The sequence below is a fragment of the Archocentrus centrarchus genome, unplaced genomic scaffold, assembly GCF_007364275.1.
Source record: "Archocentrus centrarchus isolate MPI-CPG fArcCen1 unplaced genomic scaffold, fArcCen1 scaffold_145_ctg1, whole genome shotgun sequence".
NCBI classification, from domain to species: domain Eukaryota; kingdom Metazoa; phylum Chordata; class Actinopteri; order Cichliformes; family Cichlidae; genus Archocentrus; species Archocentrus centrarchus.
Genome location: NW_022060190.1, coordinates 20,060 through 43,324, shown reverse-complemented (window position 1 = coordinate 43,324; position 23,265 = coordinate 20,060). Strand labels below are relative to the sequence as shown.

The window sequence follows — 23,265 nt, the reverse complement described above, 5'->3', positions numbered from 1 at the left end:
GGAATTTTCAGGATGTGGTGTACATGATAATCTGTTGTCTGTTTCACTATGTTTTAGTGACTCAAGCTTGTTTGCATACAATAAAAATTGAACAGCTGTCCTTTCTTTTTAGCCCAAAGACTTGAAAGGACTAAGGAAAGAACGGCAGAACCAAATCAAATGTAAAAACATTCAATGGAAAGAAAGGACAACCTCCCAATCAGGTACTGTACCTGGCCTTTTTTTTTTTTTTTTTTGTTTTCTTAAGTTGCACATTTTACAAACTTTGTATAACATAACTTTCATTGTCATTTTTATTGCTTAATGTCATTCTGATTACGTAGTTTGCTGATGTTCTGGATGTTGATGATTTTCTGTTTGTCTAAAATATGACCTCAAACACTCTACTGCCACAGAGCACAGACCACTGCATCAGTACCTAAGCACTTAAGTCCAGTGCTTAGAAACTTAGGGGTGTCATAAAACATGTTGAACATACCAGGTGGCATGGTGGTTAGCACTGCTGCCTCACAGCTAGAAGGGCCTAGGTTCGATTCGACCTTGGTGGAGTTTGCATGTACTTCGCTTTCCTCCCACAGTCCAAATACATGCAGTTACTGGAGTTAGGTTAATTGGTGATTCTAAATTGCCACTAGGTGTGCATGTAAGTGTGAATGTTCTCTCTGTGTTAGCCCTGTGACAGGCTGGCGACCTGTACAGGGTGTACCCTGCCTCTCGCTCTGTCAGTTGGGATAGGCTCTAGCCCCTTAACAGTATAAGTAGAAGAGAATGGATAGATGGACGGACTGATGTTTTGCATACCTCCTGGAATAGTAGGAAACTTTTAAACTATTTTGCAAACTATTTTGATTTTATAGAGTCACTATTCTTATTTTATTTTAGTTTATAGGCTGTTACACACGGACGAGCTGCGTAAAAACAACACGAAATACCGAATCTTTCAGATGCGAACTTGTCGTGTAACCTGCATACACACTGGACGTGTTGCGTTTTGCAAATAATTCGTCCTTATAAAACACACTGTGAAAACAATTAAGTTGACATCAAGCGCTGATGTAATGAGGTCCTGATGTCCTTAGACAAGAGAAGGAAGAAACAGTGATTCCGGGTTCATCTAACTCATAAGAAAGCAGCAGCAAGGAGAGTTTCATGGTTTGATCCCAGAGTTGCAGCTGAATCGCAACCACTTTCATGCATACTTCATATTATCAGTGGGACAGTTTGAGCTCTTATTGGCAGAGTTGGGATCACATGTGAGGAGGCAGAGAATAATTTCAGAGAGCCAACTGACCTGGAGAAGCGTGGGGTCTGAGGTAAAATCGTACTGTTCCCACATCACTGTATATTCAGTGTAGCGGTGCGCGTTTTGAGCTAAAATAAGATAAAACTTTAACTATCCCACGACAGCTAAATTTGCACATTACAGCAGCTCAAGTACAGAGAGGGATGAAATAAAATAAAATAGAATAAAATAGAAAACACTATTTACATAAAAATATATCAATACACATATACATCAAAACACTATGTACACATATCAAAAACACTATATATAGATATCAAAAACACTGTATACATTTGTAGCCAGTAATTTGCATTTTGTACACAGCATACACAGTATGCATTATGGGTGGGAATGTAGCTAAATAAAATGTATATGTACCATGTGTAAAGGTACACCGTGTGCATAAGTGATGGCAGTAAAGTGTCCAAGTGACTCATGCCATCATGGCTACGTTCACACTACAGCCTGAAGTGACCCAAATACGTTTTTTTTTTTTTTTTTTTTTTTTTTTTTTGCCCTTATGCGATCTGTATCTGATCTTTTCATGACAGTCTGAACAACACAGATCCAATTCTTACAAATGCGACAAAGGCCACTTGGATATGTAGTCCTAAATCTGATACATATCTGATCTTTTCAAATGAGACCTGTGTATGTATGGCCAGGTTACATTCATAACAGTCGTGCAGACACCGAAGGACATCATTCTCCTCAGCAGGTGGAGTTGACTCTGGCCCTTCTTAAACAGGACGTCTGTGTTTGTAGTCCAGTCCAGCTTGTTGCTGAGGTGAACACCCAGGTAAGAGACCACTGTCTCGATATCCTTTCCCTGGATGTTCACTGGTGCTGTAGGGGGTGACTTCCTCCTGAAGTCTATGACCATCTCCTTCATCTTGCTGGCATTGATTTGGAGGGCATTGGTCTCACATCAGCCAACAAAATCACTGATGACCCCCCGTTTCCCTCGTCGTTCCCATCTGATACACATCTGATGATGGCCGTATCATCTGAGAAATTCTGTAGGTGCCAGTGATCTGAGTTGTACCTGAAGTCTTAAGTGTATAGACTGAACAGAAAGGGTGGGAGGACCCTGCCCTGCGGCACCCCTGTACTGCAGACTACCACATCAGACACACAGTCATGGCACCTTACATACTGTGGTCTTTTGGTGAGGTAGTTGATGGTCCATGCAGTCAGCTGCCTGTCCACTCCAGCTCCCTCCAGCTTCCTTCTCAGCAGAGCAGGGTGGATGGTGTTGAAAGCACCGGAGAAGTCAAAGAACATGACCCTCACAGTGTCCCCCTGCCTGCTCTAGGAAGATGGGAGCTGAGGGGTGGGGGAGGTGGTCAATGGCCCAGAGTCAAATGTATTGGGAAAACAGGTTCAGGTCGTTAACCTGCCTACTTCATGTAGTCTGTGATGCAGTGGGTGAGGGCATCAATGTCCTCGCCTTGAGGCCTGCAGAGTTCCTGCCAGTCTGTACATTCAGAACAGTCTCTCAGGGCTTAACTGTAGTTCTCAGGCCATAGTGTTATTACCTTACTACATATGAGCTCACATGTTGCTAAATGCAGCACTCTGATTGGTGTGTTTGTTCACTTGCAAAAGTCAGAAAAATGTAACTTCATTTGAAAAAATAAATGCTGCAAATTCATCCTGTGAAATGATGTGGTCAGTGTGACTGGCTTCATTAGGAACAGGCGGGTCCAAAAAATATTTTTAGTGCACAAAACATTCACGTGATATTTATGCGTCCAGTGTGTAAAGGCCTTATTTGTAAAATTTTAAGTAGCCAAAGAAGAAAATAAGTCTTAACTGAACCTGAGACAGTAACTGAACCAGTGAAACAAATACTGCTTAAAACATGTAAAGACCTTTTATAAAATTCCTGCAGTTTTCAGTAAAACTCCTAAAATAATACATTTCCATTCAGACAAAAAGCTTTTTCTTTATCTTGATGTGATTTAATTGTGAGAAATATGTAATATCTACATCATTGTATTTAAACTATACTGGTCTGTGACATCTTGTTTCTGTTTCTGTGTTTTGTGTTCAGTGGAAAATCTGGGGTCTCTGTTTGAAAAGCGTGACTTTAAAGAGAGGCCACGGACAACTGGTACAAAATCCACTCTGTCACTGAGGCTGGAGCAGTGTCCCCAGCAGCTCAACAATCCCTTTAATGAATACTCCAAATTTGATGGCAAGGTAAGTTATTCCACATTATTTAGGTTTATTTGGACATTCATTAAAATTCGTTCAAATAAGGCAAATTTGCAAACCACTTTTATAGCATGGGAAAAATAATTTAGCTTTTATCTGTCTTCAATATGAACTTTTTCCAATAATAGATATGCTTTTTTTCTACACTACTCAAAAATATAAAGGGAACACTTAAACAACACAATATAACTCCAAGTAAATCAAACTTCTGTGAAATCAAACTGTCCACTTAGGAAGCAACACTGATTGACAATCACATGCTGTTGTACAATAGAATAGACAACAGGTGGAAATTATTGGCAATTACTGTAGCAAGACACACTCAAAGGAGTGGTTCTGCAGGTGGGGACCACATACCACTTCTTAGTACCTATGCTTTCTGGCTGATTTTTTGGTCACTTTTGAATGTTGGTGGTGTTTTCACACTTGTGGTAGCATGAGACAGACTCTACAACCCACACAAGTGGCTCAGGTAGTGCAGCTCATCCAGGATGGCACATCAATGCGAGCTGTGGCAAGAAGGTTTGCTGTGTCTGTCAGCGTAGTGTCCATAGGCTGGAGGCGCTACTAGGACACAGGCCAGTACACCAGGAGATGTGGAGGAGGCCGTAGGAGGGCAACAACCCAGCAGCAGGACCGCACCTCCGCCTTTGTGCAAGGAGGAACAGGAGGAGCACTGCCAGAGCCCTGCAAAATGACCTCCAGCAGGCCCACAAATGTGCATGTGTCTGCACAAACAGTTAGAAACCAACTCCATGAGGATGGTAGGAGGGCCTGACGTAAGATGAAGGCATGAAGCTATGGACTGGCCCGCACTTCCCCAGACCTGAATTCCGATTGAGCACATTAGGGGACATCATGTCTCGCTCCATCCACCAATTTCACGTTGCACCACAAACTGTCCAGGAGTTGGCGGATGCTTTAGTCTAGGTCTGGGAGGAGATCCTTCAGGAGGCCATCCCGCCATCTCATCAGGAGCATGCGCAGGCATTGTAGGGAGGTCTACAGGCACGTGGAGGCCTCACACAATACTGAGCCTCATTTTGACTTGTTTTAAGGACATTACATCAAAGTTGGATCAGCCTGTAGTGTGTTTTTCCACTTTAATTTTGTGTGTGACTCCAAATCCAGGCCTCCATTGGTTAAATAATTTGATTTCCATTGATGATTTTGTGTGATTTTGTTGTCAGCACATTCAACTTTGTACAGAACAAGTATTCAATGATAATATTTCATTCATTCAGATCTAGGATGTGTTATTCGAGTGTTCCCTTTATTTTTTTGAGCCAGTGTATATTGCAATGAAATACAGTATATTCTTTCATGTGGGACAGATCACACATTTTTAATTGCACAGCAATTACAAAGTAAATGAAAACATTTGCATATATATATTTTTTCCATGTCCACCTATTTTAGGTATGTGTTCCAAGACCTCTGTCTACCACATACTTTAAAATATTCACATCCAGTTTTTTCTACTGGGTAAAGCAAAATCCTGACTACATGTCTATTCTGACAGCTCTCAGGCCTTGTGTTATTAATCAACATCAGTTTTTGTGTGTTAACCCCCATGCAGACAGGCTTGAGTTCTTTTTTAATTTTGGGGTATATAACAGTATCTATCAATTAAACCATCTTGGTAGTAAAATACTTTTGTCCAAGAATCCATTTCATAGAGGGGAGTCCTTAGAGATGAGGAAAAACATGGTTGGGTTTAGTTCTACCTCCGGTAGGGGTATCTCAAAACTAAAAGCACTTTTTGGCAGTTTGTCACTAGGCTATATTAGATCCCATTCCTACTAGACTGTTCAAAGAAGTCTTTCCATTTATTGATTAGATTAGATTAGATTCAACTCATTGTCATTGTGCACACAAGGCACACAACGAAATGATTGTTCCAGATCACTCATCCAGAGACGAGCATCTGCGGTCATGTAGCCAGAGACCAGCGGCTACGTTAGGCAAGTGGTTTTAAGTGTCTTGCCCAAGGACACAACACAGCGCAGGGACAGGGGCTCGAACCGGCAACCTCCAGCTGCAAGGCGAGCGCCTACCCACTGTTCCACTGCCACTACAAAATGCTGCTGATGCTTCAATCTTAAAATGATTAATCTGTCTTATTAGTTGGCTATGTACCACAGTCATTCAAGGTGGCTATAATTAAACTTCTACTTAAAAGCCATCACTTGACCCAGCTGTCTAGCTAATTATAGGCCAATCTCCATCCTTTTCTCTCAAAAATTCTTGAAAGAGTAGTTGTAAAACAACTAACTGGATCAGCCTGTAGTGTGGTTTTCCACTTTAATTTTTATGTGTGACTCCAAATCCAGGCCTCCATTGGTTAATAAATTTGATTTCATTCATTCAGATCTAGGATGTGTTATTTGAGTGTTCTCTTTATTTTTTTGAGCAGTGTTTTTATAGGTTTGCCCATGTATTAAAATAGTCACGATAGTTTTCCTTCAATTCAGACTGACAGTTTGTTCCTCCAAAAATAAGCAAATAAAGACTCTAGATCAGCCTTGTTGATCTAGAAACTAAATTTGCCTAAATGTGCCTGTTTGTGTAAAATTAGTTACACAAACAGTAATTTAATTAATTAATTAATTTTCACTGCACAATGTTCTCTTAATTTTTAGGGCCACATCGGCACCACTGCTACAAAAAAGATAGATGTCTACCTCTCAATGCAGCTGGCTCAGGAGAAAGTACATCCAATGACAGTGGTGACCATCGCCAATGCCCGTGTCTATGACCTCATTGGACTTATCTGTTGGCAGTACACAAGCGAGGGGCGAGAACCCAAACTCAAGTGAGCACAGAACATCTTAAGAAAAATTTAATTTCATAGGATGCCTTTTTCTATGTAGACTCTTCTTCTGTCTCTCTCTTTCCACCTGTCCATCACATGTCCACAGTGAAAATGTGAATTCCTATTGCCTCCACATCGCCGAGGATGATGGTGAGGTGGACACAGACTTCCCTCCTCTAGACTCCAATGAGCCAATCCACAAGTTTGGCTTCAGTACTCTGGCCTTGGTGGAGAAATACTCCTCACCTGGCATCGCCTCCAGACTGTCACTGTTTGTCAGAATGTAAGTATTAAATAACTCATATATATCAGTCATATCAGCAACACTTGGAAAACTGATGGCGCTAATTCCATTTACTGATGTCTTGCTAGGATTAAGTGATTTGGATGGATAATATGTTGTAGATATATGAATAAAAAGTTATTTCTATTTCTGAATTATTCATGTGCTTGCTATAGTAGGCTTGCTATAGCAAATTCCTCTTATTTTCCATTTTCTTTCCCTTCAATAAATGCTTGAAACTGTGTTACACGCAACTTCATTAGATGTCAGACATATAAAATATGAAGAGGCTAAGGGAACAGATAAAATAGATCATTTTGGTGCGAAATACTGAAATTCTTAACCTGCAACTCTCAAAAAGTAAGAGATCATTGTTTGGTTTAATACAGGTCTCAAGAGTCTATCAGACCTAGCCATTAAGGGATTTCAAGATGCCAATGGCAATTTCATTTATATAGCACATTTCATTACATGTAAACTCAATGTGCTTAACACCAAAGATAAAAACATAAAAATCTGTATAGGTTTACAATAACTTAAGGCAGTGAAAACAGCAAAACAAAACACCACAAACACCACAAAGTGGTTTTAAATGCATTCACAGTAGGGATGTGCGTGATTACCTGACTAGACGACTAATCGTCGCTATTGTTACTAGTCGGTTAGCCTAATTATTAAGGTTTTAATTAACCCAGTGCTGGTAAATATTTGTCCTAGATGTTATGCAGCCATCTGCCACCAGATGGGGCTGGAGCCCTTACATCGTTATATGCCATAGTGTAACCCGAGAAACACCCTTCCCTGCATTTCCCACTACTTCCTCCAAGTTTGTAAAAAAAAAACTGACCACAGCAAAGAGAAGGAGAAGGGAAAAAGTGCCAGCATTTTATGTTTCTGTTGCCTGCCACTGCATGTAAAACACGGACACAACCGAAAGATAATTAACACACACAATGCACCTGCACAGGTATAAATGCTGGCAACAACATCGGCCACTTAAAAAAACAAACAAACAAAAACATCGGCCACTTATGTAGGTTTCGTCGTAGAAGCTGAAATCTGAATCAGGGGTAAGCTGGAGGAGGTGGCTGGGTGACAGGGAGGTCTGGGCTCCACTGCTCAGAATGCAGCCACAGAACAGAAGAAAATGGATGGATAGATGTTTGTTGTTTTGATGTGTATCATGAATTGTAGAGCAATGAATTGTAGAGCGCACTGTGCCAATGCGCCACACTTTTAAGTTGCAATTTATTTGTTTTTTTGGATGTAATTTCTCATATTCAGTGATGTGTGAACATCATTTGCAGTAATGTTTTCATATATTCATGTCTATTGATTTTATGTTTTTATTCTTCGTTGTTTGGAGTGTAATGTGCAGTGTCCGTAATGCCCGATGTTAGGTGCCTCACAGTTAAACAGCATTTAAAGTGCGATTCATTACAGAAGAACGTGATAAATGGTTTCAAATGCCCTCGTTTAGACATATTTTGATATTGTCCATTAAACAGGCATAAAATTTAATTTGATATCTCAGTGTTTCTTAGTTTTAGACTATTTGATTAGTCTAATTTTTTTTCCCTTGTTTAGTCGACTAAGAAATTAGTCGCCAGGAGCATCCCTAATGCACAGATGTAATTGATTTCAGATGAGCAGACAGCTTGATCTAAAGAACAAGACCACAATAGCTGAAGGTATCTTCAGCACACTTGTATCTAATTCTGGAACCAGTGGTGTGTCTGATGACCTAAGTAGTCTGACTGAGTTGTAAACAGTGAGCAAGTCAGATATGTACTAGGGGGCCAAACCACTGAGAAGTTTATAAATTAAGAGAAGAATATTAAAGGTAATTCAGTGTTGCACTTTGAGCCACTTGAGCTTTTTTGGCATTACTTGGCACGTTAGCACTGGTCATCAGACAGCCTTTAACTTCCACACACCTGGTGTAGAGTTCACTTCATGTGATTATATCCATCTGAGTATAGTTTAATTCAGTTTCATTTATAGAGAACCAAATCACAAAAATAACAGTCATGCGTATTGTAAGGTGAAGACACTACAATAATACAGAAAAAACTCAACGATCAAAACGACCCCATATGAGCAAGCACTTGGCAGCAGTGGGAAGGAAAAACTGCTGCTTTAACAGGAAGAACCCTCATTAAGAACCAGGTTCAGGAAGGGGCAGCCATCCATCCCTCCCCCCAAATTGGGGGTGAGGGGAAGGAGACAAGACAAAAGACATGCAGTGAGAGAAAAGCCAGAGATTAATGGTTTTGGAGGGATTAAGTAATTTATCAGTGGATGAAAATCAAAAGGCCCAGTTAGACTGGTTATTAATCAGTTGGGATATGTAGGATCATCTGGCTGATTTGATTTCTATTCAGTTGCATTTGTATAGCTCAAAATCACACCAAACAGTCATCACAAGGCACTTTGTATTGCAGGTAAAGATCCTACAATAATACAGAGAAACCCCAAGAGTCAAAAAAAACCCCTATGAGCAAGCACTTGGTGACAGTGGGAAGGAAAAACTCCCTTTGAAACAGGAAGGATCCTCCAGCAGAACCAGGCTCGGGAGGGGCAGTCATCTGCCACGACCGGTTGGTGGTGAGGGGAGGGAGATGGGACAAAAGACGTGCTGTGAAAGAGAGCCAGAGATTAATAACAATTAATGATTAAATGCAGAGTGGAGTATAAACAGAGTAAATAAGGTGAATGAAAAGAAACAGTGCATTATGGGACCCCCCCAGCAGCCTAGGCCTATAGCAGAATAACTAAGTGATGTTCAGGGTCACCTGATCAAGCCCTAACTATAAGCTTTATCAAAAAGGAAAGTTTTAAGCCTAATCTTAAAAAATAGAGAGGGTGTCTGTCTCCTGAATCCATACTGAGAGCTTATTCCACAGAAGAGGGGCCTGAAAGCTGAAGGCTCTGCCTCCCATTCTACTTTTAAGTATCATAGGAACCTCAAGTAAGCCAGCAGTCTGAGAGCGAAGAGCTCTATTGGGGTGATATGTTAATATAGGTCTTTAAGATAAGAGGGCACATGATTAATCAAGACCTTGTATATGAGAAGGACTTTAAATTCTATTCTAGATTTAACAGGGAGCCAATGAAGAGAAGCCAATATGGGAGAAATATGCTCCCTCTTTCTAGTCCCTGTCAGTACTCTAGCTGCAGCATTTTGAATCAGCTGAAGGCTTTTCAGGGAGCTTTTAGGACAGCCTGACAACGAGTTACAATAGTCCAGCCTAGAATTATTAAAAAAAGAATTAGCTTTTCAGAATCACTCTGAGAAAGGATGTTTCTAATTTTAGAAATACTCCATAAATGCAAAAAGGCGGTCTTACATATTTGTTTAATATGTGCATTGAAGGACATATCCTGGTCAAAAATGACTGTTACTGGAGGACAAGGTAATGACAACCAGAGTAAGTATCTGGTTCGATACAATGTTTCTAAGATTTGTGGGGCCGAGTACAAGAATTTCAGTTTTATCTGAATTTAGAATCAGGAAATTAGAGGCCATCCAGGCCTTTATGTCTTCAAGACATTCTGACAGTTTAACTAATTGATGTGTGTCATTTGGCTTCATGGATAGATAAAGCTGAGTATCATCTGCATAACAATGACAATTTATGTAATGCTTTCTGATAATTCTGCCTAAGGGAAGCATGTATAATGTAAATGAAATTGGTCCAAGCACAGAACCCCGTGGAAGTCCATAATTAACTTTTGTGTGTGAAGAAGACTGTCCATTTTTACATAATGGGAGAGGAAGGCATGAGCTGTGTTGTTCTAGTGTTTGATAGATTTGACCATCAATACTCAGTCAAAGATCTTGAAAGGCAAAGAAGAGGCACCATCCAAACCACCAGGCCAACACATATTATCACAGGCCAAACAACAGTTCCAAACTACAAGAAATATCTGAGGATCAGTGGGAACAAAGGTGCTGTACGTGGCTTTATCAGCAGCTACATCATCAGTATTGGCAGGGCTTTCAAATTGTTTTGGAGTAGCAGGGGGGCATGCCAAAGTAGCAGGCACCTTATGACCAAGACCTTTGCTGTCCTCCATGGGCGTCTTTTCCCATCTGTTTTGCTTTTATGAGTACTATCCCCTAAATTTTACTACTTTTTAAAGACTTTCTTTCAGTACTCCCATAAATATTTCAAAGTTACTATAAATGAACAACTTCTACTATGAAAGGAAGAAATGCCACGGCCGATGTGTTCACAAACCATTACTTATATGCAATGCATCTCAACAATGTTACGGTTTAATTTTCAACAGAGGTGGCAAAAGTACTGACATTCTGTACTTCAGTAGAAGTACAAGTACTTGTGTCAAAAAATACTTTGGTAAAAATCGAAGTACTGGTTCAATATCTTTACTTAAGTAAAGTAAAAAGTACAGGCTCTGGAATGGACTCAAAGTAAGAAAGTAAAAGTAGCTCTTTGGAGGACGTTTCTACCAGCTATTTTTCTGTAAAGCTAACTGAACCATAATATATATTATTGTATTAATATAAAATAATACATGAGAATACAAACGTTATTCCAATCTAAATTTTAAGTCCAATGAATGTACTCAGCTTGAATCTGTTATAGGACACAAACTGTGAAAGGGAATTTAAACACAGCTCTATTCTGTGTCCTCCATAGTAGAGGGTGACTGTGCCTCCACCTAAACACAAACATGAGGATACTCAGGGGTTACAGTGGGATTCAGAAGGTGGAGGAACCCTAAGATCAGCTGTAGTAGCTCTGCATAGGGAGAAGAATCACATCTTTCTATTGTGAGCTGCAGTAAATGATGTTGGTGTGCAGGCTTGTGATCAGCTGATCTGCTGCTGCTACTCTGAGGTTTACTGCTCTGTGTGGATGAATGAATTCACAAAGATGTAACCCAGTATTTCACAGCTATCTGAGCTGATCTCCATCCCCCACACTGACAGCATACAGGCTGTATAAATGTTGGATTCAGTGAATGAATCTCAGCATCAGCAGCTTTGATTCACACTTATCTCTGCTGCACTGATGTAACCTGTAACTCTGACCATGAACACATCCTCTGTGCACCAGCCCAACGCAGAGCTTTACTGTAAATACAGTACAACAAGCTAACCTGTTTATTACGTGCTAAACTGCAGTATTTTCATACAATCTTTGAATAACACAAAGTCAGCATACTTCAGTTTGTTTTCCAGTCCTTACCTTTAAATCTAACCTCTCTTCTTCCTCTCCTGTCTTCTTTCTTCATGAATAGTCACGTGGCAGTCGTGAACCAATCAAATGGCTCAGATTGAAAGAATGTAAATATTGCCACGAGCGTCCACATGGTGCTGGAAATGGAGACTGCGGACGGCGCAAAAAATATTTTTTAGGAAAATTGAAAAGTAGACGCCGCAGAGTGGTGGAGTAGGTGGAAAATGCGCCTGCCGCCGGCATAATTTGAAAGCCCTGAAATTGGTCCAAAGAGAATCTTGTTAGAGAACACAGTCCTCTTGGCAGGTGGCTTTGAAAATGGTGAAGAGGTCTGCAAGATTAGCAAGTCAGGTATTGACTGTTTGACAGAACTTTACAGTGACCAATAAGAGGCTGACACAAGGCTGGTGTTACATGAAATACACCTTGCACCTTCACATTCACGCTTCATTGTAAAATGTCACAGCCACCTGCCCAAGCCTCTTCTCTGGGACCCAGTGGGTAGAGGATGGAGGCTCAGGGAAGATGGGTTAATTGAACCTGTTATGTATCAGAAGGCACCAGCACCTAAAGAGGTATGTGACCTCATACACCTTTGCTGTAAGATCAACAACTGCAGCGAGATCAGCAAATGCCGGTGTCTGTCAATGGGCTTGACATAAACAAAGTTTATTTTGAAGAGAGACGGTGATATGTTTCAGTTGTGACATCATGGGGAGCTGACTTCACCAATGTAGTTATTGGAGATGGCCTACACCCAGAATGGCTGCAAAAGCAGCATGTGTCCTGGTTGCTGCTAAAAGCCCCAGGCTTAAAACTGGACACTGCAGCTTGGGAAAAGGAGGAATTCCACCTCCATGCATGTTTGATTTGAGTCAGGAGTTTGTTTTACATTGTGTGTAGTTAAGTTATAGTTTTATTAAAATGGCCCATCAAGGCCAAACTGTTATCCTCTATTGTGGTTTCCTGTCCTACTCTCTTATCTCTGTGGAGTTTACAGTATAGTCTAGTATATTGCAATGAAATACAGTATATTCTTTCATTTGGAACACACATTTTCAAATGACTATGCATGATATATTTACATATTTTGTATTGCTGGATTTACAAAACATGCGCATTAATTCAACAAGCCTACAGCGTTATATGACAATACATGCAGCATAATAAAGCTTGGGACTGGAGATTCAATTTTCTCAATACTTCACTTTGTTTCAGTTGGGGCACTTCATACATTAAGTGACTTAAAACCCTAATTATGCAGCAAAATAGTACACACAAAGTACTTCCTCACAGTTTTTATTTTTTGCTAATCTGAGGTTAATGTTTACCGCTCTTGCAAACAACTCAAAACACGGTAAAGGTAAACGTTACATATTTGGTATTGATGGAATTTGATGACAGATTTTTTATAGAGCAACAAACTCTTTTTCCAGGTTAAGTTAGTGAGACGGCGGTATCTGCTTTAAGCTGCACGTTTGTGAATTATACCATGGAGTCAGGCACTTCTGATTTAAAGCTTTCCTTTTCAGAAGAGCCACAGCATCCAAAGTCATACGCAGTGATGATGTAAAACTATTGATGAGATTATCTACCTCACTGGGAGCAGAGTTTAGGTAGCTGCTCTGCACTGTGTTGGCTCATGGCACTAAAGAGCATAGTAATGAAGGAATTAGATTATTAAACCTAGTTACAGCACTTTCAGAAAGACTTCTACTGTAATAAAAATCTTATTACCCACAGCTGTGCAATCCATTAAAGTAAATGTAAATGTTACTAAGAAATGATCAAACAGGAGGGGTCTTTCTGGGAATAATGTTAAATCTTCAGTTTCTATGCCATATGTCAGGACAAGATCCAGAGTATGATTAAAGTGGTGGGTGGCCTCCTTTACATTTTGAGAGAAGCCCATTAATAGATTAAATGCAGTGTTGAGGTTGTCATTTTCAGCATCTACATGGATGTTAAAATCACCCACTAAAATAATTTTATCTGAACTGAGTAGGGCTGGATGATATTGAGTTTTTAAGAAATATCGATATATTTTCATATGGGATATAAGATAAGACAATATTGTTTATATCAATATAGTTGCGTTATGACTTGTTTATTTCTGCACAACTTCCCACAGCTCTGGCTCTCTCCCTCATCGCTTCACCTGTAAATCATGCAGGAAGCGACAGCATGGCAGTGTTGCTAACGTAGAAACTTTGTCGCTAGATTTAATTTTCAGACCCCACTGGTGACTTTTTTTTTCCCCCAAAAAGCGACTCACGACAAATGTAGCACTTTCCAGTGAAGTAGACTTCACTAGAGTTGCTCCTTAAAGAATAAGTCAGCCTTTTGCAATTTTGTGCTGTATCTTTTCTGTTTACATTTTAATAGCACAGCTGTGAGTCTTTTTATAGAGGAAAAAAGCATTAATCAGGATTTGAGGACCATTATCATTTAAATATGCCAATAGTTGATTTTTGAGCAGTTTCTCAGTTACATCTACAGCTGAATGTTAATAAGAGTGTCTGTGTGACATTTGGGACATGTAGCTTTGACTCAGAAGCGCCTTTTTGTTTATACCATTTGGGAAGAAAAAATATTGAGATAGATATCATATATCGCCATTCAGCTAAAAAATACTGAGATATTACTTTTGGTCCATATCGCCAAGCCCTAGAACTGAGCACTAAATCAGATAGAAAGTCAGAGAAATCAGACAGAAACTCTGAGGATGATAGACACTAACAAATAAAACAGGTTTTTGAATTTCCCAATTAGGGTGAATAAGACTCAGGCTTTCAAAATAATTAAAACTTTGTCTGGGTCTTTGATTATTTACTATTCTGGAATGGAAGATTGCAGCTAATCCTCCTCCTCGACCTGTGCTTGGAGCATTCTGGCAGTTCATTTAAACTAATATATTCATCCTGCTGTAACCAGTTTTCTGTAAGGCAGAATAAATCAATATGTTGATCAATTATTAAACAATTAACTAACAGGGACTTGGAAGAGAGAGCCCTAATGTTTTATAATCCACATTTAACTGTTTTATTCTTTGGTGCAGTTGAGGAAAGTATATCATTTATTGTTTTTGAATTTTTATGCTTAAATAGTTTTTTTTTTTGCTGATTATAAATTTGTTCTTTGGTGGTCTGGTTGCAGGCACCATTGTAAACTTTCATTGTAAAGTGCATTTTTCTATATTTCAAAATTAATTAGTAGTTTATTTTAAAAAATTTTTCCTCAGATCTCTGGCAACTTTACCTTTTCATAGTTTCTCCAGGGTGCTTTTGGTGATCCACATAAATTAATATTTTTTTACAGGAGCAGTATGGTCAATAATTTGAGTAATTACATTTGAGAAATTGACCATCACTAATTGTCTAGTAGGAATAGACCATTAGTTGACACTTGATGACAGTACCAGTAATATACAGTTTAAAAAATCACTGATTGCATCAGCTGTGCTGACGTTGACTTGATGCTTATTGATGAACAGGTGTTTATTTTGTTTTTACAAATAAATAATAAACTTCTGAAAATATGTAATAATGATCGGATACAACAACATCTAGAACATTTGTGACTTTGACATTGAGGACTCTGGGAAAAATTTGATCAACTGTGTGACCTTTCGTATGGGTGGCCCCAGTCACATGTTTAAAATAAAAACATTTAAATAAACTGATTGACAACAACTCCAACACCAAACAGTTAATGTAAATATTTTAAATCGCCTGAAATAATAATACAGTCAAATTTTGTTGCAATTTTGGAAAAAAGGTCACCAATTTCCAGGAAGCCATGTTTCAATCTACGAGGATGAGTATAGGATCACACAATTACAGGAGGAGACATAGAATTAATTACTGAACTTAAATATTCAAAACTTATGTAAATGTCAGTTGACAAAGATTAACAATTAAAAATGATTTTATATATAACAGTCATCCCACCACCCCTCCTATTTGTACAGCTGCAATAATCACAGTTATAGTTATTGGGTGATGATTCATTCAGCTCTGTGTTCCAAGTATTACGGCAGGGTTCAGTAAGAAGCATGAAGTCCAATTTAATGTTAGTAATGATGTCATTAATAATAGTTTTTTTTGCCAATGATCTGACATTTAGATAACTGAGATTTAAGTCGCAGGAAGTGATGGAAGTATTAATGGATCAAGACAGGGTGGGTTTATTGTATACCAGAGCAGAAGGTCTTTGAAGTCTGCTTCCTCATGGTGACTGGTCTGTCGTTAATTATATATAATGGTTTGGGAAAGCTATATAGTGATTTGTTAGTAACTGTAGACTGGGGAGTTCAAAGGATCAAAGACAATTGGATGCTATAAGATGATGAACTCCCAATATGTGAATTCATAATGTTTACAAGGGGTCCTATCACCACATGTGAGACAGTTGGAATGAGTGGGGATTGATTAGGGTTAGTATAAGGACCCAAATGATGTCAGTAGTAGCAGGACTGGTCAGACTGAATGGATGGTAATAAAATTATTTCTCCTGGTGCAATTGGAGTACCTGAGTGGAAAATACCATAGGAGATATTAGAGGAAAGAAGTTTTGTACCGAGAAGTAGAAAAGCTAGAGGAACAAATCTGTTTGCCCTCAAAAAGAAATGACCACAACAAAGAGTGGGGACCCAAGAGGAAAAAAGTTTCCGCATCTTACAGTGTATCACAAAAGTGAGTACACCCCTCACATGTCTGCATATATTTAAGTATATCTTTTCATGGGACAACACTTACAAAATGACACTTTGACACAATGAAAAGCAGTCTGTGTGCAGCTTATATAATAGTCTTCATGTAGCGGAACAATTCGTCTTTTAAGATCTTTAGAGAGTTCTTTGCCATGTTGGAACTTTCAGTGACCAGTATGAGAGAGTGTGAGAGCTGTACTACAGAATTGAACACACCTGCTCCTTATGCGCACCTGAGACCTAGTAACACTGAGTCGCATGACATTTTGGAGGGGAAATGACAAACAGTGCTCAATTTGGACATTTACAGGTATAGTCTCTTAGGGGTGAACTCACTTTTGTTGCCGCTGGTTTAGAGATTAATGGCTGTATATTGAGTTATTTTGAGGGAAGAATAAATTTACACTGTTATAAAAGCTGCACACAAACTGAACAGCAGAGATCCATGGGAACCCCTGCTGAACTGTCTAAGTGACATCAAGTCCTGGATGAGAAACAATTTCCTAAATCTTAATGAAAGCAAAACCGAGGTCATATGCTTTGGTAAATTTGACCCCTCAAGCTACTCCTCTGGCACTCCGAGTCATTTGGCTCCTCACTGTCGTGATGCTGTGAAAAATCTGGGTGTCATTTTAGATAGTAGTTTTAAAATGGAGAAGCAAGTAAGTGCTGTTACCAAAATCAGTTTTTACCAACTCAGAGTTATTGCCAAGGTACAACCTTATCTCCCACAGCAGGACCTGGAAAAAGTTATTCATGCTTTTATTACTTCCCGCCTGGACTACTGTAATTCTCTGTACTTTGGCATAGATCAATCATCTGTGCGCCGCCTGCAGGTAGTCCAGAATGCGGCAGCTCGTCTTTTAACCGGTTTAAAAAAGCATGAACACATTACCCCAGTCCTGTCATCCCTTCACTGGCTCCCTGTCCGTTTTAGAATCGATTTTAAGATTTTATTGCTTACTTTTAAAGCCTTAAACGGACTGGCACCTTTGTATCTGTCTGAGCTGCTTCACTGTCACACCCCTGTAAGAGCTCTGAGGTCATCGAACCAGCTGCTCTTACAGAGGCCTAAAACTAGGCTAAAACAGAGAGGTGATCGAGCTTTTGCAGCAGCAGCAGCACCAAAGCTATGGAACGATCTACCTCTCCATATCCGCACAGCTCAGACGATACACACATTTAAATCTCTATTAAAAACACATTTCTTTTCCTTGGCATTTGGCTGCAGTGCTACCTCCTTTTAGATGATTGTTTTATGGTATTTTTATGGTACTTGTTTTAAACGTTTTAATTTTTAATTTTCTTATGTCATTTATTGTTCTTAATGTTTTTATTTATTTATTTTTATTTTATTATTTTATTTATTTATTTATATATTTTTATTTTTATTTAGTATAGTCCTTGGGGTTACAGATCTTGTACAGCACTTTGGTCAACGTCGTTGTTTTAAATGTGCTTTATAAATAAACTTGACTTGACTTGACACAGACTACTTTTCATTGTGTCAAAGTGTCATTTTGTCAGTGTTGTCCCATGAAAAGATATACTTAAATATCTGCAGAAATGTGAGGGGTGTTCTCACTTTTTTGATACACTGCATTTCTTTCTATCAGCTGGCACCACATGTAAAACACTGGGACACAGCCAAATGGTAATTAACACATAGTGCGCCACACACACAAGAATAAATGCCGGTAACAATTTCGGCCACTAAATTGTTGTAGGCTCTACAAAGATTCCCCACAGAAGTGAGGTGCCTGATCCAAACAGATCAAGAGCAGCCACAAGGACAAGTTAGTGGAGCATTGGTGACAATTGATAGTGGGTCTCTGAAATGGAGTCTACCTGTATGTACTCTGCAGGTAGCAACCAAAGGTGGAATTGACTGATCAGAAAACAGCCACGTTGAGTGTTAGTTGTCAAGATCAAGGTATTCAAACAAAACTAGGTAAGCAAAGTAAAATAGGAACAAAAAAATTATTTGACCCTAAAATATTTCAGGTGATGAATCGATATTAGGTTGTACACAATTTTTAAAGACTGATCTTTTTTTGTTTTGTTTGTTTTGCTGCAGCTAAAAAATATTTGAATAGTTGCCAATATGTGCTTGACAGTGTACAACAGTTATACTGACTAATTGCTTAAAGTAAAAGGCTGTGCAAATGATTTCTCCAAAAAAAAAATACTTGAAGTAGATGAAATGTTAAATTAAGAGCATGTGCTTTCATGGTGGCACTTTCATTAAATAACGGCATACAAAATATGATTTGTCTGGTTAAAGTCTGATGTCTCAAGAAAGATTTATTGGTGTGAACTATGCCTCTACCGCAACAACTTTGTCAGTTTAAATCATTTTTATTTGTATGTACCTCTATGAAAAATTGAAAATGTACCTCATGGGACTTCAGTCTCTTTATCAGCAGACCCTAAAATCAGATCAGAAGAAATTTTCATCACTGGGCAGAATTGAAAATGCAAAGGTTTGGGCACCCCTGATAATTTTCATGATTTCCTAACAATCATTGGTTGTTTGGATCAGCAATTTCAGTTAAATATATCATATAGCAGATGAACATAGTGATATTTGAGAAGTGAAATGAAATGAAATGATTTACAGAAAGTGTGCAATAATTACTTAAACAAAATTAGGCAGGTGCAAAAGTTTGGGCACCCCAACAGGAAAGTTACAGCAATATTTAGTAGATCCTCCTTTTGCAGAAATAACAGCCTCTAAACCCTTCCTATAGCTTCCAATGAGAGTCTGGATTCTGGTTGAAGGTATTTTGGACCATTCTTCTTTACAAAACATCTCCAGTTCAGTCAGGTTTGATGGTTTCTGAGCATGGACAGCCCGCTTTAAATCACACCACAGATTTTCAATAATAATCAGGTCTGGGGACTGAGATGGCTGTTCCAGAATATTGTAGTTGTTCCTGTGCATGAATGCTTAGTAGATTTTAAGCAGTGTTTAGGGTCGTTGTCTTGTTGAAGTATCCAGCCCCGGCACAACTTCAGCTTTGTCACTGATTCTTGAACATTGCTCTCAAGAATGTGCTGATATTGACTGGAATCCATGTGACCTTCAACTTTAACAAGATTTCCAGTACAGTACCTGCACTGGCCACACAGCCCCACAGCATGATGCTGTTATAGGTCTTTGAAGCTGGTCTGCGGTTTGACTGTGACTTTTCTCACATCCTTCGCCTCTGCATATCTGAGATTTGTCTTGGCCTGCCACTTCAGGCCTTAACTAGAACTGTGCCTGTGGTCTTCCATTTCCTCACTATGTTCCTCACAGTGGAAACTGACAGCTGAAATCTCTGAGAGAGCTTTTTGGATCCTTCACCTAAACCATGATGTTTAATAATCTTTGTCTTCAGGTCATTTGGGAGTGGTTTTGAGGCTCCCATGTTGCCACTCTTCAGAGAAGATTCAAAGAGGAGGACCACTTGCAATTGGCCACCTTAACCTTTTCTCATAATTGGTGTATGTAGGTCAAGGGTCACTGAGCTTACAAAACAAATTTTGTGTTCCAATAATTAGTGTTAAAGGTATTCAAATCAATAAAACAGCAAGGGTGCCCAAACTTATGCATACCACTGTATTAAATCTCCGCATATAAACTCTACGATTCTGAGGTGCCAGTTCTAGTTTGCTCTAAGTACAAACATGTTTTCATATTATGTCTAATGAGGTGACTATTCACACCATACAGTGGATTGCAAATTACTGTTTTTTGCAAATCACAGATCCCAGTACACTGATTATTCCTATTCTAGCCTTCATGGTTGCTTAACAGTTTTCCACTTTTTTCTCTTTTAGAAATGCTGCTCATGGTTTCTCTCTAATTCCGGTGGACAATCTGAAGGTAACCATGAAGGAAATTCTCCTGAAAGCTCTTAAGAAGAGGAAAGGTTCACAGAAAGGCTCAGGTAATGATGTTTGCTTCATTTAATCCCCTCTTGAATGCAATCTATGGAAAATGAGCAGTGGTGTGTCTTCTCTATCAATAAATATACTCTTGTTTGGACACATTTGATATAATTCTACATCTGAATACTGTTTCTGAAAATTTGTTTTGGCATATTTTACTATATACCTCCCGTATGATGCGTGAACTGTGCAAATTAAAATGTGTTTAGGCCAGTGTTAATTTTATTACTTCTTTTTAGGAAAAGTAGCTCCATTGGAATTATGTGAATTCCATAAATTGAAGGTTTTCAAAACATAACACAAAACATATTTTTTATGACGTGAAGGTAATGAAGTTAATAGATTTTTGTTTTTGCTGTTGAAACAACCAGCTTTTCTTATGGTCTTGACACACGGGGAGCGACAAACGACAGCGACAAATGGGCCGCATCGCCACTGGGGTGAAACCGAACACACGGGAAGCGATAGCGACGGCAGCATTGTGAATTGCGCTCTCACGTCACTCATCTCCAAGAAATGTGATTGGTTATGTAACTGGAGGGATTTAGACATTTTCAAAGCAGTCCGTGTCAGACACGGCAATAAAGATGAAGAGTCAGAAGATTTTATTGGAACTGACAGAAATCTTGCTGTTAAGTCTCCTCAACAAAAGAAAAAGACAACCTTGGGTTCATCCTATATTAGCACAAAAGTCCTCTCTATCTGTCTGGTTAATGTTAGTCTTGCGCCAACACGTTCCCATACGGCTGCCTTTTATGTGTAACTCGATAATCACTACGTGAAGTGTCATATAATATAGGAAAGTAAAACACAGCTAAAATGATGCTTTCCTTCGTGCTGAAAGTGGTTGTAGACTGCAGCGTGTAGCATACTCTCCGCTCATTGGTCAGTCAATGAAACCCTTGCTGATTGGTTTAGTGCCAGAACATTTTTCAACTTTGATGTGTCACGTCGCCTGGTCGGAGAGTGAGTGACGTCGCTCCCCGTGTGTCGAGCCCCTTAGAAATACTCCATGCTCTCACAATTTTCACAAATTATAACAGTGATATTCTGGTGTCTGAGTTTTCATCAGTGCAGAGCAATGCCACATTGAAGGGCGGCTTCAGCCTGGAAGCTGTTTTCCCCTGACAGAGTGAACCTAAATAAACTATTTAGGTTTTCCATCACATAGACTTAAGAATGATTTTAAATTATACTTTCTGAAAAATTCAGCGTGATGTAACAAAGCCCACATTCAGATTGAGGATGGTGATTGACTGCAATAAAGAAAAAAACCAAAACAAAACAAGGATGAGCAAATGAATTAAATAGGCATTTAACAGGATTTTAAATACTGTACTCTTGGTTGCATAATCTTCATAATAATGGGATTTTAACATCTGCAGCAAGATGATGTTGTAGGTCTTTGAAGCTGGGCTGTGGGTTGACTATGACTGTTCTCTCCCTGCTTTGCCTCTGCCCATCTGAGATTTTTCTTGGCCTGCCACTTCAGGCCTTAACTAGAACTGTGCCTGTGGTCTTCCATTTCCTCACTATGTTCCTATGAAGGACGCAGCGCACAGCGACAGCACAGCATAACAGCAGAGCTTAATGTGGCGTGTCAAAGGGACAGAAAGAACACTTGCCCAATACCAGTGCCTTGAGTGTATTAAAGTTCATTTTTACAGTGAGCAAGACATTTTTTAGTGTCAAAACACAGCTATGAATCTCACTTGCATTTCAGTCAGTAAAAAACAAAAGTCAAATTTCTTCATTGGACTTATAAAGAAATAAATACTGCAGCCACCCAGTATATGCATAATTCAAGAGCCCAATATCCCACACAGTCCCCAGGAATTTTTAACAGTTCAGCCTCATATAATCAAAAAAAAAATCCCAGCTCGCCCTTTGGTCAGTCTTTGTCCTTGGGTCCTGGGAGCTTGAGGGTCCTGCGCAGTATCTTAGCTGTTCCCAGGGCTCCCTGAGGAGACACACTATATTACCAAATGTTTGCACTTACCCATCCACATCATGGAATTCAGTAGTTCCAATCAGATCTATGGCCACAGGTATAAAACCAAACACCTAGGTATGCAGACTGCTTCTACAAATAATTATTAAAGAATGGGTTGCCCTCAGGTGGACCTTAAAAGGAAGAAGGATGAGAGGTTAAGGAGAATATTAAAGGCCAAAGGGGGTGGCTGTAGCTCAGGAGGTAGAGCAGGTCACCTACTGATTGGAAGGTCAGCGGTTCGATTCCTGCTACTCCAATGTTATCCTTGGGCAAGATACTTAACCCCAAGTGGCTCTCCGACACAAGCGTTGGAGTGTGAATGTGTGAATGTTAGATAATGAATGTGAATGTAAGCTAATTCATGCATTTATTAATTCTAGGGTGGACTATTGTAATTTGTTATTATCAGGCTGTCCTAAAAGCTCCCTGAAATACGTTCAGCTGATCCAAAATGCTGCAGCTAGAGTACTGACAGGGACTAAAAAGAGAGAGCAGATTTCTCCCATATTGGCTTCTCTTCATTGGCTCCATGCTAAATCTAGAGTAGAATTTTAAATCCTTCTCCTCAACTACAGGCCCCATCTTATCTTAAAGACCTCATAGTACCATATCACCCAAATAGAGCACTTCGCTCTCAGACTGCTGGCTTACTTGTGGTTCCTAGGATACTTAAAAGTAGAATGGGAGGCAGAGCCTTCAGCTTTCAGGCCCCTTTTCTGTGGAACCAGCTCAGAGCTTGGATTTGGGAGACAGACACCCTCTCTATTTTTAAGATTAGGCTTAAAACTTTCCTTTTTAATCAAGCTTATAGT

The 23,265-nt window shown here is 39.3% G+C and overlaps 1 protein-coding gene across 1 annotated transcript in view; it reads left to right on the top strand.

Annotated features, from left to right (window-relative positions):
- The first annotated feature begins 67 nt into the window (after nt 1-67).
- The window catches only part of mapkap1 (MAPK associated protein 1), a 32,813-nt gene continuing 9,615 nt past the window's right edge, over nt 68-23,265 (top strand). Inside the window, exons 1-5 of the mRNA XM_030723003.1 lie at nt 68-203; nt 3,342-3,490; nt 6,148-6,320; nt 6,427-6,603; nt 20,350-20,459. Of these exons, the coding sequence (XP_030578863.1) occupies nt 6,196-6,320; nt 6,427-6,603; nt 20,350-20,459 (412 nt within the window). The 5' untranslated portion in view covers nt 68-203; nt 3,342-3,490; nt 6,148-6,195. The remainder of the gene's footprint in view (nt 204-3,341; nt 3,491-6,147; nt 6,321-6,426; nt 6,604-20,349; nt 20,460-23,265) is intronic.